We start from the raw sequence: 15,911 nt of genomic DNA, 5'->3' as shown, positions 1-15,911 counted from the left end.
CTGTCCTCTTCCCAGCCTCCTCTCTGCAGTGGGACCTGCCTCTCCCTGGGGCTGCCGGGGGCAGGGGGCAGGGGGCAGAGGGAAAGTACAGATGAGGGGCCACGCTCTGACTGCCAGTTGGGCAGGAAGCAAGGCTGTGAGACAACCCCCGACTGAAACAGCCCTCCTGCACCTGCTCACCCGCTCAGAATTGCTTCTCTGCCTATGTCAGCCTTGTTCCAGGATAGAAGACATCCTGGCCAAATGTCCCTGGCAGACCCCCTCAACCCCTTATGCCGCTCTGTTCCTGGACAGAAGACCAATGAAGACCCGTCCCCACTCCATTCCCAGACCACACTTCTCAGTCTCAGTGTCTCTGACGCACGGCTGGTGAATTGTACTCTTTTTATTCATGGCCTGCTAAGTTCCTATGCTGCACAGCGTGGCCCCGGCTCTACTCAACTTGGGGGTTGAGGACTTTGCCCACAAAGAGGTCTCTTTGAGTCCTCTCATCCTCCACAAACAGCAAGAAGGGTCTGTTGACCTTCACATCCACCGGGACCTCCTTTGCGTTCGTTGGGACTTTCACGACCACTGGGACCTCCTTTGCGTTCATTGGGACTTTCAACAGATTATCTGTGTGAATGGCTGTGTCCACAGTTAAGGCATGCTCGTTCAGCTCTATCTCAGCTTGATGCAGGGCCTGGAAGACACAGATTCTGGGTTAGCCCCAGACCAAGCTGGCTGGAGTTGGGGTGGCAGTGGGGGTGGGGTGTGCCCAGCAATCTCCTATGGCAAGATCGAGAGGCAGCCTCCCCCGACAGCTGATGCCAGTTGAAGGAAGGCTAGTTTCCACTCCTGGAAAGCTGCCCTTGGCTCCCAGCAACCGAATTCGCCCTTGAACGTCAGATGTCCCCAAGAGGGGTCAATTACTAGGGTTGGGGATTGTTGGGTTCAGACATCCTCAGGGTTGGGCGGATGACTCAAGGAGTCTGCGCATTTAAGGGAGGAAAGGGGAAGAAAACAAGGAGGAAGCCTGGGTGGTCTGAAGGCTTAGAAAAAATCCCGCAAAATAACTGAGAGAGAGTCCTTTCCAACACTTCTATAAAAGGATGTGATGAAAACCACCAGGGAGCTAGGTTGTCTTGTCTCCATCCAACCAAGGACAATTTGCCCTCTGAGAAAAAGTGCTTGTGCCAGAACACACATGACCCCCGATCTGCAGGAGGCCTTGCTGGGGAACGTGGCCATGACATTGTTTGTACTGGATTGTGAAGAGCTCAACATCTCCCAAACCCAGCACTCAGGGCACATCTGCTGGGTGGATTTTGTTAGTGGCTCAGGTGGTAAAGAAACTGCCTGCAGTGCAGGAGACCCGGGTTCGACACCTGGGTTGGGAGGATCCCCTGGAGAAGGGCATGGCAACCCACTCCAGTATTCTTGCCCGGGAAAGCCCACGAATAGAGGAGCCTGGCAGGCTACAGTCTACAGGACTGCAAAAGAGTCAGACATGACTGAGCCACTAACACTTACTTATACCCACTGGGCCATGGAAAGCACAGCATGCCTGTGGGGTCCCAACCTTAGGAACTCCATCCGATGTCTCTGAGCAGCAGGTCCCTCATCTCCCAATTAAAGAACAGGGTTCTTTGCGTTCATTGGGAGACTGAGCGAGAAAAACCGTGAGAAAGTGTTTTGTGGTTTGTCAAGCGCTGTACCAGGATGAGAGACTGTGATTGCTGTTTATGTTCTGGGCAAAGTGTTACAGGGCAGCCACAAGGCAGACAGCTAGTTAGTGACCTTGGCGGAGTCATTGGAGGACAACCCCTGTGTCCACCAGGGTGGGTAAAGTTATCTCATGAGTAGATGCTTCCTGGCATCCGAATGTCTAACTGGCATCTCCAGTTTAGCAGAGCTAGTCTCTGCCTGCCCGAGACCCACCCCTCCTTCATCTTTCCTGCCTCAGACTTTGGCTCCATTGTTTCCCACTCTTCTAGCTCACAAACCGACTCCCCTTCCCGCTCTCCAGCTCTGTCTAAAAAGCCCACAGCACCTTCTCATCACTGTTAACTCTCCCTTGAATGCCCCATCTAACCGCCAATATCTCTCACCTAGGTTACCCACCAAACTTCCTACTGGGTCCCCTCTTCCTCCAGGGACACTGCCCGTTTTCCACATAAAACACTCATGTCAGCCTTGGTGGTCTCCCATGTCGATCAAATAAAATCCCAGTCCTATCCAGGGCCTGGGAGACCCAAGTGACCCGGCTCTGCCTGACTTCTGCCCTCACCTCCTACCAGACTGACTCACTCATCACTCTAGATGCCTGGGCTTTCTTGGGGTTCTTAAAAAATGTCGGGTTCACATCCCCTCCAGATACACTGGTTGGTCTCTTTGCCCAGAACATGAGTCCCGAGGCATATACCCCCTTGCTTTCCCTTGGCCTTTACCCGGGGCTTGGCATAAAGGCCACCCCAGCCCTTCTAATGCCTGTCCACTGCACTCCAGCCCACTGTTCCTGGTTTCTCTGCTTTCTTTCCTTCAGACGATGTATGGCGGGTGGACGTAGAGCATACAGGTCTGTGGGCATGCTCACTGCCCTGTCAGTAGAACATAACAGCTGTGAGAGTCAGGTGTTGTCTGGCTGGCCCATGACTTTACCCCCGAATGCCTCCAGGGCTTGGAGCAATAACCTTTGAGTGAGTGAATGACGAAAGGACCCCCAAAGCCCAGGGATCGGGGCAGATAAGAGCTATAACTGCTGTATTAAAAAACTGATTTTCAATCAGGGCTGTGGTGGATAATAAAACAGAGACCCTAGAAATTGCCCCACTCACCTCCAAATTAGGCAGGGGAGCCTTCAGTGTGATGGCCTGTGAGATTGCTGTGGTAGTCAGCGTATGTTTGGGGCCAATCTTGGGAAGCAGATGCTTGAAGTTTATCTTGAAGGAGATCTTGAGCTTGGGCAAAGTTAAGTGCACCAGTCTGTTGAGAATGAAAATGACAAGGAAGATGAGCTATGTCTCTGTCCTGGCGTCCACAGGCTGCACCTTGCTTACGCTGAAAGATCTTTTCCTAGTGAAAATGTAATGGAAGTGTTTGCTTCAGGGCTTGCTTGCGGGGGAGATTAAAGATGCTAGGGTCTGAGCTGCAAGGTTGAATTTCCAAGCAAACCACTAACTCAGAATACACTTTACTATTCAAATGATTCCCTTTACAGGCTTTCTATACAAGAGAAGATGAAGGTCAGACCAAGGGCATCCAGCCCTGAGTCCCTCTAACCCTCCATCTGGAAGCAGCAGTTTAAACTGTGTGGTGACCCTAAGCGTGCTGAGGGGGTAGGGGGACATGGGGTCCTCTTGCCGCAGGTAGAGCATAGGGAGTTTTCAAAGGAGAGGAAGTTCCATCTCGGATGATAATCTTTGAAACAGAAAGGAGGACTCCTCCTTCTACAGATCAGCAACTCTGTAACTAAGGGAGAGTATTAGAAAGCGATTGCAAAAAGTCAGATATGACTTAGCAACTGAACAAAACATTAGAATGTGTAGTGCCAGCCCTCTCACCCAACATTTTTGGTTGCTCACAGACCAATCCATCTTAGCCTGTGTCAATGCAGTGTTGAGCTTCTGATTGGATAGCGACGCACTCAGCTGGGTTCCTCCACTGCTGAATCCCCTCTGCCCCAACTAGGAATACTGTGGGACGTACAACTGTGGCAGAAAATGACAGATCCACTCTGCGGTGGCTCTCAACTGTAGGAGTAAATACTATTTACAGATTTCTTCCCAACCTGCACATTTGTTGCCTGAAGACTATTCCCCGACTCCCGCCACTAAGATCAGTGGGCCATTGAAGATCACAGTTTCGCTATGTAATTTATCCACATTGATTGGAGCCCGATGGACATGGTACTCAAGCTGGATCGATTCGATTCTCTCTTCCAGGAATATGTAATTGGAACTGAAAGATGCTCAGTGAGGTGTGGGTTGGAGCATCTGATTGAACGGAAGAGAGTCATGTCTGACCACAGCAGTCTTAGCTTGACATTTACTCCCTTAAGATCATTTCCTACTTAAGATCCCTGATGAACCCTCCACCACTGAATTATGTTATATACCCTACTCATTCTCTCATAGCTTTTCTACAATTTGAAGCTGTGTATTTGTTAGTTGACTTTCTACCTTTCCTACCAGACTGAAAATTTCATGAGAGCAGAGATGTGTTTGGCTAATCATTGTATTCCCAGCACCAAGCAGTTTCTGGCATAGAATAGATACTCAGAAAATATTCTGGGGGTGAGTGGATTGTGTGCTAATGTGTGTGGGAAAGCTGGTTTGCTGAGCTGGAGAGGTAGAAATAAGGACTTGTGACAAGAGAGACGGAGTTCCAGGTGACTTTGCTGTCCCTTGTTCCAATCCCTCATGAGACCTGGCTGTGTTTATTCCCTGAAATTGCATTTCATGTATTTTGTAAGTTTCGTGAAATTCCCATGTATCTTTCCAACCATTCCTCTCTGTATCTAACTTGATCTTTTATGAAGTGGGTTTCTGATATTGTACATGTCACCAAAAGAACCATAATTAACAGTTTAAGGGGCTTCCGACTTGGTAATGGGATTCAGGCCACTATTCTTCCTGTTTGGTTTGTTTCATTTTCTACAAATATCCTAGGAAATAACTAGATGCCAAACTCGCCCACCCTTGCCACCCAAATAAGGCTTTTGCATAGAGGAAGTGAGGGCTGAGCAAAAATCTAATTCGAATCTGAAGTATTCCTTCAGAATAGCATACCTGAAGTCACTGATTTTCTGAAGTTTAGCTCGCTTAGCAGTCATCTTTTTAAGAGCAGTGTCAAATTGCCCGGCATCTGGGAGCATGAGAATTAGGGACACATTTCCTTTGCAAGGCATCTTAACCATCGTAGTATGTAGCTCCTCTGACCGGCTGTAAAGCATCCGTTCTGTCTTTCTCATCATGTCTACCTGCACTTTGGTTTGGTCATTCACAAAGAAGTCCTCCTTCTGGGTGAGTTTGGGCTGAAAAGCTCTTTTCAAGATGCCTGGGAAAATCAGGAAGGAAAAGTCAAAGAGTGATCTGGTGGAAAAGTCATCACCACCTTCATGTTTGGGGTCCCCAGAGGTGACCTGTTTGAGAAGGAAGCAGTCTGTTTAAGGTGACACCTTGACTCTAGTGAGCAGAATAGTTAAAATTCTAGACTGGTGCAAAGGAAATAAAGGCAAACACATGATTTTCAAAAATAATCACCCTACAATTTCTTTAACTCTGTATTTCTCAAAAGATGTTTACCAAAATAACTGCCTTTGGAACTATAACACCAAGAAAGGATTTTGTCATCAAATAATTCAGGAAACATTGATCACAGCATCCCTTCTTTGAAAATTTCTACTGCATTTGAGTGTTTTAAGAGTTCAAAGAATGGTAAAGAAATCTATTTAAAATTTATTAAGCTTGCTGTTCAGTAGAAGCTAACACAACATTGTAAAGCAATTGTGCTCCAAAAAATTAATTATTTAAAATAAAGTATATTAATTTTATTCAAGGAGATAAGCTTTTTATCAGAAAGGCACACACACCTCAGTACACATGCACATCCCTGCGTAAAATTCTATTTTACGTAATGCAATTCCCAGTGTGTTTTAAGAAACATTCAAAGTACACACCAGTTAAAAAAGGCATCCATCACCCAGAGTGATGGCCATCTGGTCTGGTCTGGAAAATCTCTACAAGTGTTAGTCTTGCTTCTGATTCTAGAGGCAGACTCGCAGTCCTCTCTGTTCTGTTGCTGCTACTTGCTTTTTCTAGAGAGTGATATGGATAAAGCTTTTGGAAAACTGTTGGAAGCTGGAGGGCTACAGTCCATGAGGTCGCAAAGAGCTGGACATGACTTAGCAACTAAACCACCACTGCCAAGGGGGAATCATGCTGGAGAGTTCTCTGGAATATCCAGAGAAATGATCCCTCCAAGATCATTCATGTTGGGACTTCCCTGGCAGTCCAGTGGTTAAGACTCTCTGCTCCCAATGCAGGGGGCACAAGTTCAATCCCTGGTTGGGGAAATAAGATCCCTTAGGCCACACAGTGCAGTAAAAAAAAAAAAAAAAAAAAAAAAAGATCATTTGTGGAGCACTTTTTATGTCCCAGGTACGTAGTTTGGAACTGTGGGCCTAAATATGAATAACAGATGGTCCCAGTGGCTTCAGCAAGCATCCTATGCTGGGAAGCACTGTTTTGTGAGCAGTTCCCTCACTTATCATGCACAGGACAAACATTATTCATGTCCTGGTAGGAACCCTGTTTAATCAGTAATAGAATATCCATGAATTGACTCATTTAAACCTAAAATTTCTTGAACTCAAAAAATGTTCCAGGTACCATACTACATACTGAGGCTACAGCAATGAATAAAACAGAGAGCTGATTTATGTTTTAAGAAAACTGTTCTGGCCTTGTAATGGAGAAGAGGTTGGAGGCAGGCATGAATGGCAACAGCGTAATCAACTTTGGAAAGTCATCTAGGCAAGAGTTAGTGCTGGCCTGGGCTAGAAACCTCTGGGCTAGGCTTCTCAGATGGCGAGAAGTCAACACATTCCAGGTCGACACAGCAGGCAGAACCCATGTGACTTGTGTTCTTGGATCTGGACGTTTTTGTCTGGAGCAGCTGTGTAGATCACACTGAGATTCTCTGAGATGTGGAGACACAGGGTGTTGGGGGTGGTGCCAGGTTGGGGAATTGTGTTTGGGGGTCTGTGAAACATCCCCCCAAAGGTATTAGAATCTGGACCTCAGGGGAGGTGGTCCGGGCCTAATCTAGAGACTAGGGAATAGAGTACAGATGGTGTTTGAGGTTGTGAACCCAGGTGAGGTGAGAGACACTTCTAGAAGTCAGGAGAAGAGAAAACAGCAAAGGAGACAAGAAAGGAATGGGCTCTGGGGGTAAGAGGAAGGTGGGAGGAGTCCTTGGGCCGGGAAGACAGAAAGGGAGCCACCTTGAGGATGACGAGGGCACAGCTATTTCTTCGCTGTGATGGAAGGGGAGAGTGAGAGGAGAGGCGTGTGTGCCTCGGACAGCACGTGGAGGACATCTTGCCTGACCCGCTTTCTTGTCCCCATTCGGGCAGTAGGAGAGGTCACAGCTGAGAGTCAATAGAAGAAAGAGACAGGAGATATTGAGTGGAGGAAGAAGACGTAAATAGACACCAGCGAGGGGTAACTCTGAGGCCACCTGAAGAAACATTGGTGATGTCAAGATCTGTGACCAGGAATTCACACTGATATTTTAGACACCTGGTGTGTGACCCTGAATTCAACACTGGACGCAGCTGCAGAAAGCATCTCATCTCGCACTAATCCAAGACCATACACGACATGTGAATTAGCCGATGTTCATGGCTCTGCAAAAAAAGATTTCTTTGTTTTCCCCTTTTTTATCAGTGAGAGTGATCACATTTTATTCCAAAATATCTTAAGCACCACAAACAAGGTGACTGAGAGGATTAAGAGAAGAGATGCTGAAAAATGCTAGACAATGCAGTGATATCAAAGTCAATTAAAAAGTTGGATCTACTGGTTGCTGAGAAAATGGGATATACCGACAAAAATTATGGCTTTTTCTTTTTTTTTTTCCCTGACTTAAACCTGTTAGGAAACACATTACCCAAAACAGGAATTCATGCACTTAATAAGCCTCACCTTTGAAGAAAACGTGGTTGACAAGACACAGGATGGTCTCAGGGTTCAGGTCGGTGATTAAGTCTGAGAGTTTCGTATGTGTTTTTTCAGCCACGTGGTGGCTGATGGTCTTCTTGGCTTTTTCTGTATCTGTAAAGTCAATCATCTGGATGTCCATTCCCTGCAGCTTGCCTATCTGCTGTAGAAGCATCTGGTTGACCATCATTTTGCTGTTGATAAAGAGAATGTGCTGGTGCTTCAGTAGCTTCTGCTTCACTAGCTCATGCCCCACGTGGACCAGAGTCTGTAAGTACTTGTGCACATCCAACAGTTTGGGCTCAAGTTTCAGGTCCTCAGGGTGGTGGGCGTTCATTGTGGACTTGATCCCCAGGGAGAGGGTGGCCAAGGTGGTGGTCATGGCCATGGGGGAGAAGATGATATTCTTTCTGGGAGCCTCAATTATCAAAGCCTTGAACAATTCTTGGGCAAAATCCTTAGGGTGAGCTTCCATCTTCTGGGAGAGAGCTGAAATTTTCTTTAATAAGACTAGGTTCACGTGCTTTTGAGAGTGTTGTTGCTTTTCACAGAAGATGCTATTAAGCAGGCCACAGAGTATGAGGACCAGAGACAGGGCCAGATTCATTCTCCTGTGGGACATTTCTGTGGCAATCCGGAGCTGTTATTGGAAGGAAGAGGTATACGGGTGAATATTCTATGGAACATGTTCTCAGTGCTGTAGGGGTTGAAAAAGGCTCATTTTATCTATATGCAGATCACCTGGGTGGGGTTGCTATTAGTCCTGGATTGGAGAATGTTAGCTAAGTCCAACGGAGAAGGCAATGGCACCCCACTCCAGTACTCTTGCCTGGAAAATCCCATGGATGGAGAAACCTGGGGGGCTGCAGTCCATGGGGTCGCTAAGAGTCGGACATGACTGAGCGACTTCACTTTCACTTTTCACTTTCATGCATTGGAGAAGCAAATGGCAACCCACTCCAGTATTCTTGCCTGGAGAACCCCAGGGACGGGGGAGCCTGGTGGGCTGCTGTCTATGGGGTTGCATAGAGTTGGACATGACTGAAGTGACTTAGCAGCAGCAGCTAAGTCCAATGAGGAAGGTCTAATGAGGATTTTGGAACCTGACTTAGGACAAATTAAAGTGACCTGGTTAAGAGGGATTTAGTTCTGCTCCTAGCTGACCCTGCAAGTGGGTCTTCTCCATCCACACTTTTTTTTCATTTTTTAAATACAGGGTTCATGACACAATCCTGAAAAGTGTGGAAAGGAAAGAAACAAGAGGAGAGAGAGAGAAAAGATTGCAGATTCAAACACCCATAGAGGTCTGGCCAGAAATACTCACATGGAAAGACAGCAAGTGCAGTGAAATAAGGCACTCTGGGGACTGTGGAAAATGGGCCAGTGTGCCCAGGTTAAAGGGGCTGGCATTACTTAGCTCCAGCTGTGACTAGGATCAGTTCTGGGGCAGTGGTGTCGGGTGTCTTTTTGTTGTTGTTGTTGATTTTTTTCTGAAGCATCAAAAAATCCAAATTTTAACATGAAAATTCAAGCTTTCCCAAAGCAACTTGCTAGCAGCCCAAAGTCCAGATGCAGGCCTGCCAAATCTGACTTTAGAGATGCTGGTGTGATTTCTAAAGTGAATCCCGGGTGGTGCTCAGACGACTTGGACAGCAGCTGAACCAAGGGCCTGGCGAAGGTCATCTCAGGAAATCCTGGTCGCCTCACTTAAGCCCTCTCCGTGCCGTCAGCTACTGCTCATCACCCACCGTCAGGGCAAAAACCCTTCTCTGTCCCCATATGTGGGCTTCCCAGGTGGCGCTAGTGGTAAAGAATCTGCCTGTCATTGCAGGCAACGTAAGAGACACGGGTTTGATCCCTGGGTCAGGAAGATCCACTGGAGTATAAAATGGCACCCTACTTCAGTATTCTTGCCTGGAAAACTCCACAGGCAGAGGAGCCTGGAGGGCTACAGTCTATGCGGCCACAGGGAGCTGGACACAACTGACTGAGCAATCATAAATGAAGGAATGAATGTCCCCATATGTGACCCCACGATTGAGACCAGAAGTCAGGCCTTGCACCTGAAGGGAGCGCAGATGGCAGGATTTCTGGCCGTACTGATGGGAAGGAAACAGATGAGAACCATGGCCTGATTTTGTGCTCAATTTTACCTCCTTCGGGCAGGGCTTGTCCTCACTTCCTTAGTTCTCTATGGCACCCAGCTCAGCTCCAGGTACAGGATCCACTTCTCTGCATTATCCCTGCCACCCCTGGTGTCCCTTAAATAGCATCTACTGTGGACTGAAAGTTTATGCCCCTCGAAATTCCAGTGTCAAAAGCCATAGCTCTGAATGGAACAGTATTTGGAAGGAAGGCCTTTGGGAAGTAATTTGAGTTGGATGAGGTCACGAGTATCCCTTGTGTGTAGGCATATATTAGTTTCCCGTACAAGAAGAGACACCAGAGTATGGGCCTTCCCCACTCTGTCCCTGCGTGTGCACCACAAAGATGAGGTCCGGTGAGGACACAATGAGAGGACAGCCATCTGCAAGCCAGAACTCGCACCAGAATCCAGTCATGTTGGCACCCTAATCTTGGACTTCCAGCCTCAGAGCTGTGAGAGAATACATTTCTATTGCTTAAGCCACGTGGGTTATGGTATTTTGTTATGCAGCCCAAGTTGCCATGGCAGCATCACCCGCCTGTCAATCTTCCCCCCACCAGCATTTCTGGACACCCTGCAGCCAGAGGGGGCTCCTCAGAGTGTCAACCACTTCTGTTTCTTGGTTCCCCATGAGTTTCAAGGGGATGGAGTCCAAATTCTTCAGGTGGCAGATAAGTCCTGCCATACCCTGGTTCCTGCCAACCCGACTCAGCAATCCGGTCCTAAGCAGTTTACATCAGTCCTGCATTGTCTCCTCCAGTTAGCCCCTACCTCTCACTGCCAACCATTGTTCTCCCAGCCTTCCTCCCTTCATCACCTCCTCCATCTACCTCGTCTGAGCAGGAGTAGGGTTGGTGAGAACGGAGGACATTGTGGTTGAGGGAGCCAGTGAGTGGAAGAGAGCTATGGGGTGGGGAAAACAGTGGATGCAGGAGATTCTAGAAAATATACACATCCTTGTTATCCTGGATCCTTCATCATCTTGCCCAAGACAGAGGCTACTTGAACCATAGCAAAAGAGCAATAAAACACTTACCCATGTAGAACCTCACTGTCCCCAAGAGAAGAAAGCTGACTTACCCTTCACGGGAGCCTGCTGTTATCTACTGATGTTGCTCTTTGCCTCTGTCAGTGACTTATTTATACTGCCATTGGTGTAGTGAAATGGATAAACCTGGATTAATACTAACTTGGCCAAATAACTGTGTTCAAATACTGTGCAGACAAAACAAGAACTGAATCATTTCAGTTCCAGTGAAGCAGTGAACAAATCAATGGATTGTGGTACTGTTGGAATGACCGTTCATTCAATTACTCATGCGTTATTTCAACAAACACTTACTTAGCTTCTACTAAGATTCATGCTCTGGGCTAGGTATGGGGGTGTAGGGAGGGGCATGATGCTTAAGGCCTGATTTTCACCCTTGAGGAGAACCCCCGGCTTCAAGGATATCTTGGTGTTGAGGAAGAAACAAACATGAAAAAGGACCGTGGGCCACCTTTTGGCTGGTTCATGAAGAACACACACTGCCACTCAGGAGCTGCGGACGGAAAGAGAAGAATGTTTAAGATTCTTCTGTCCAGTTAAGAATCAGGACAACTCAGAGAGGTGGAGTAACTGTTCCTGGAAGTCTTAAAAAACAGGCAGGAGTCAACATATAGTCAAGGAAGCCTGAAGAGGGAATTCTGGATGCTGGGATTGGCTGGGGTTCCCTGGAAGAGTGGTGGTCAAGGCTTTACCTGCAAGGTTTTCCCAAGTCGAGGCAAAATTCAGCTCTGACATGGTGGGGTGCAATGACTGCCAAATGTTCTCTTCCATAGCAACTAAAGAAGTGGGCAAAATCGACCAAAAAACAACCATTTCAGTGCTATAGAAATTCACCACAGGCCCACAACAAAGATGAAGGGTGATGAAAATAAGGGTTCATTAATGAAAGTACTGAACTCTGTGTAAGGACAGAGGGAGTCTCTGACATGCTTGTCCGGGGTTCTGCTGGTGGGTGGTCTATCCAGAGTCCAGCTGCTGCTGCCGGAGCAGATTCACCTGACTTGGAACATTGTCAGTTAAAGTGATAATATTGGTGACAAGCAGAGCATGTGTGAGCATGGGTTGGGGGGGCAGTGGTTCTGTTAGCCTGCAGCTGTATTTGGATCAATCAATGGATTAATCAGTGGATTAACATGGGATTAAACAAGGAGTTCCAAGAGGTGTAACAGCTGTAGGGGGCTTGATGAGCTCTCTGCATGTCCCAAGTTGAAAGGTGCTTCCGCACGCACATGGGCACCAGAGACTGGAGTAGACCCAAGCTACCCACACCTCCCTGGCCCTTGGGGAAGCAAGAGAGAAAGATGGAAAGTAAAATATGGTGGTACGTGAGGTTTGAATGGGCTCATCGGCCTGTACACAGATCCATCATCAGAAGTAGAACTTTTACTCGCTTGAGGTGTTTGAAAGCAATTTCTTTCAAAATATGGCTGAACAATAAGCAACACAGCTCTGTGATGACCTAGAGGGGTGGGATGGGGTGTGGGAGGGAGGTTCGAGAGGGAGGGGATATATGTATACATATAGCCGATTCACTTTGTTATACAGCAAAAACATATATAATGTTGTAAAGCAATTATTGTCATTCAGTCGCTAAGTCATATTCGACTCTTTGCAAACCCATGGATTGCAGCACACCAGGCTTCCTTGTCTTTCACCATCTCCCAGAGTTTGTCAAACTCATATCGATTGAGTTGATGATGTCATCCAACTGACCATCTCATTCCCTGTTGCCCCCTTCTCCTCCCTCCTTCAATCTTTCACAGCATCAGGGTTGATTTCCTTTAGGATTGATGGGTTGGATCTCCTTGCTGTCCAAGAGACTCTCTGGAGTCTCCTCCAGCACCACACTTCAAAAGCATCAATTCTTCACTGTTCAGCCTTCTTTATGGTCCAAGTCTTCCATCTATACATGACTACTGGAAGAACCATAGTTTTGACTATACAGACCTTTGTCATCAAAGTAATGTCTCCACTTTTAATATGCTGTCTAGGTTGGTCATAGCTTTTCTTCCAAGGAGCAAGTGTCTTTTAATCTCATAGCTGCAGTCATTGTCCCCAGTGATACTGGAGCCTAAGAAAATAAAATCTGCCACTGTTTCCATTTTTTCCCTGTCTATTTGCCATGCAGTGTGGGACTGGATGCCGTTATCTTAGTTTTTTGAATGTTGAGTTTTAAGTCAGCCTTCTCACTTTCCTCTTTCACCTTCATTTAAGAGGTTCTTTAGTCCCTCCTTGCTTTCTTCCATTAGAGTGTTATTATCTGCATATCTGAGATTGTTGATCCCAGAAATTTTGATTCCAGCTTGTAATTGATCCAGGCTGGCATTTTGCATGATGTACTCTGCATATAAGTTAAATAGGCAGGGTGACAATATACAGCTTTGATGTAATCCTTTCTCAATTTTGAACCAGTCTGTTGTTCCATGTCCAGTTCTAAATGTTGTTTCTTGACCTGCATACAAGTTTCTCAGGAGGCAGTTAACGTGGTCTGGTATTCCCATCTCTTTCAGAATTTTCCACCGTTTGTTGTGATCCACACAATCAAATGCTTTAATATAGTCAATGAAGCTTAAGAAGATACTTTCCTGGAATTCCCTTGGTTTCTTTGTGAGCCAAAAATGTTGGCAACTTGATCTCTGGTTCCTCTGCCTTTTCTAAATCCAGTTTGTACATCTGGAAGTTCTCAGTTCATGTACTGTTGAAGCATAGCTTGAAGGATTTTGAGCATTGCCTTGCTAGCATGTGAAATGAACCCATGCCACGATGACAGAGTAGAAGGACTCATCTTCTCCTGTGAGAGCACCAAATTTGCAATTAGCTGCTGAACAACCCTCTACAGGAGGATGTTGGAACCCACCAAAAAATGATATCTGACATCCAAGGACCAAGAAGTAACAATGAGATGGTAGGAGGGGCTCAGTCATGTTAAAATCAAACCCTATACTTGCCAGAGACTCTTGCAGGGCACAAACAAAACCTGTGCACACCAGGACCCAGGGGAGAGCAGCAGTGACCCCTACAAGAAACTGAATCAGACCTGCCTGTGAGTGTTTGGAGGTCTCCTGTGGAGGCATAAGTCAGCAGTGGCCTGCCATGGTCACAGAGGCACTCACAGCAGCAGTTCTGGGATGCATGGCATGTTGGCATAAGTCTTCTTGGAGGAGATTGCTATTATCCCTACCATAGAGCCACCGGGCAGGTGACCCATGAACTGAAGAGCAATTATAGCAAAGAAGGGGTCAACTTATACCAAAGTATATGTCCAACATGCTACTGTGGAAGGGCATAGAAATAGCTCCAGAAAGAATGAAGAGGTGGGCCAAATTGGAAATGACACCCAGTTGTGGATGTGTCTGGTGGTGAAAGTAAAGTCTGATGATGTAAAGAACAATATTGCATAGGAACCTGGAATGTTCATAGATCCATGAATCAAGGTTAGATGTGATCAATCAGGAGGTGGCAAGAGTGAACATTGGCATTTTAGGAATCAATGACCTAAAATGGATGGGAATGGGTGAATTTAATTCAGATGACCATTTTATCTACTACTGTGGGTAAGAATCCCTTAGAAGAAATGGAGTAACCCTCATAGTCAACAAAAGAGTCTGAAATGCAGTACTTGAGTGCAATCTCAAAAATGACAGAATGATCTTGGTTCATTTCCAAGGCAAACCATTCAGTATCACAGTAATCAAGTTAATTATGCCAAAGAACTGCCACGAAGGGTGGTAGTTAGTGCAACCACTAATGCCAAAGAAGCTGAATGGTTCTATGAAGACCTCCAAGACCTGGTAGAACTAACACCAAAAGATGTCCTTTTCATTGTAGGGGACTGGAATGCAAAAGTGGGAAGTCAAGAGATACCTGGAGTAACAGGCAAGTTTAGCCTTGTGATACAAAATAAAGCAGAGCAAAGGCTAACGCAGTTTTGCCGAGAGAACACACTGGTCAAAGCAAACACCCTCCTCCAACAACACGAGAGCCAACTCTACACATGGACATCACTAAATGGTCAATACTGAAATCAGATTGATTATATTCTTTGCAGCCAAAGATGGAGAAATTATACAGTCAGCAAAAACAAGACTGGAAGCTGACTGTGGATCAGATCATGAGCTCCTTTTTTCAAAATTCAGAGCTAAATTGAAGTAAGTGGGGAAAACCACTGAAAAGAAGTAGGCCATTGAAGTGAAGTGAAGTGAAAGTTGCTAGGTTGTGTCTGACTCTTTGCGACCTCATGGACTATACAGTCCATAGAAGTCTCCAGGCCAGAATACTTGAGTGGGTAGCCTTTCCCTTCTCCAGGGAAGGGAACCCAACCCAAAGATAGAACCCAGGTCTCCCTCATTGCAGACAGATTCTTTACCAGCTGAACCACAAGGGAAGCCCAAGAATACTGGAGTGGCTAGCTTATCTCTTCTCCAGTGGATCTTCCTGACCTAGGAATTGAACTGGGGTCTCCTGCATTACAGGTGGATTCTTTACCAACTGAGCTATCAGAGAAGCCCCATAAGGCCATTGAGGTATGACCTAAATCAAATCCTTTATGATTATACAGTAGAAGTGACAAATAGATTCAAGGGATTAGATCTGATAGAGTGCCTGAAGAACTATGGATGGAGGTTCATAACATCATAGAAGAGGCAGTGACCAAAACCATCCCAAATAAAAAAGCAATTATATTCCAATAGAAAAACATAATAAATGGGGATAAAAAGCATTACAGACACAAGGTGACCTCTAAGATGAAGGTTTAAAAATAAAGAAAGATTGAGAAGAAACACCACTGGTCAGTAATTGCAGGGGAACCACACTTCACAGGTCAGTCCAGGCAAATTTCTAAATAAATCAAATTTCTAAACAAACAAAAACAAAAACCCTCAAAAGGGGAAGAGTCAGAATCCAGAGTTACTACTATATGTTATCTAAAATATCCAGTATTCAACAACAAAAAATGTGTGATAAATGCAAAGAAATAAGAAAGTGTGACCCATATTCAGGAAAAAAAAAAAAT

At 46.0% G+C, this 15,911-nt stretch overlaps 1 protein-coding gene across 2 annotated transcripts; it reads right to left on the bottom strand.

Moving 5' to 3' along the window:
- Nucleotides 1–367: 367 nt before the first annotated feature.
- LOC102416503 (uterine milk protein-like) lies at nucleotides 368–11,071 on the bottom strand. Of its 2 annotated transcripts, XM_006049526.4 has the most exons (5): nucleotides 10,930–11,071; nucleotides 7,689–8,343; nucleotides 4,770–5,037; nucleotides 2,817–2,964; nucleotides 368–682 (listed from the first exon to the last, which is right to left on the bottom strand). In XM_006049526.4, exons 2-5 carry the CDS (start codon nucleotides 8,323–8,325, stop codon nucleotides 434–436), a joined length of 1,302 nt encoding a protein of 433 aa, XP_006049588.2. In that variant the 5' UTR covers nucleotides 8,326–8,343; nucleotides 10,930–11,071; the 3' UTR covers nucleotides 368–433.
- Between the last annotated feature and the right edge of the window lie 4,840 nt (nucleotides 11,072–15,911).

The sequence above is a fragment of the Bubalus bubalis genome, chromosome 20 (genome assembly GCF_019923935.1).
Source record: "Bubalus bubalis isolate 160015118507 breed Murrah chromosome 20, NDDB_SH_1, whole genome shotgun sequence".
NCBI lineage: Eukaryota > Metazoa > Chordata > Mammalia > Artiodactyla > Bovidae > Bubalus > Bubalus bubalis.
This window is presented reverse-complemented; position numbering and strand designations above follow the sequence as displayed.

What these genes read in the sequence shown, in the direction of transcription:
- LOC102416503 (XM_006049526.4), bottom strand. Translation starts at nt 8,325, where the DNA reads ATGTCCCACAGGAGAATGAATCTGGCCCTGTCTCTGGTCCTCATACTC. An exon ending in CAGAAAATCAGTGACTTCAG is followed by an intron (nt 2,965 to 4,769) that starts GTATGCTATTCT and finishes CATTCTCAACAG; the next exon opens with ACTGGTGCACTTAACTTTGC. An exon ending in CTCCCCTGCCTAATTTGGAG is followed by an intron (nt 683 to 2,816) that starts GTGAGTGGGGCA and finishes TGTGTCTTCCAG; the next exon opens with GCCCTGCATCAAGCTGAGAT.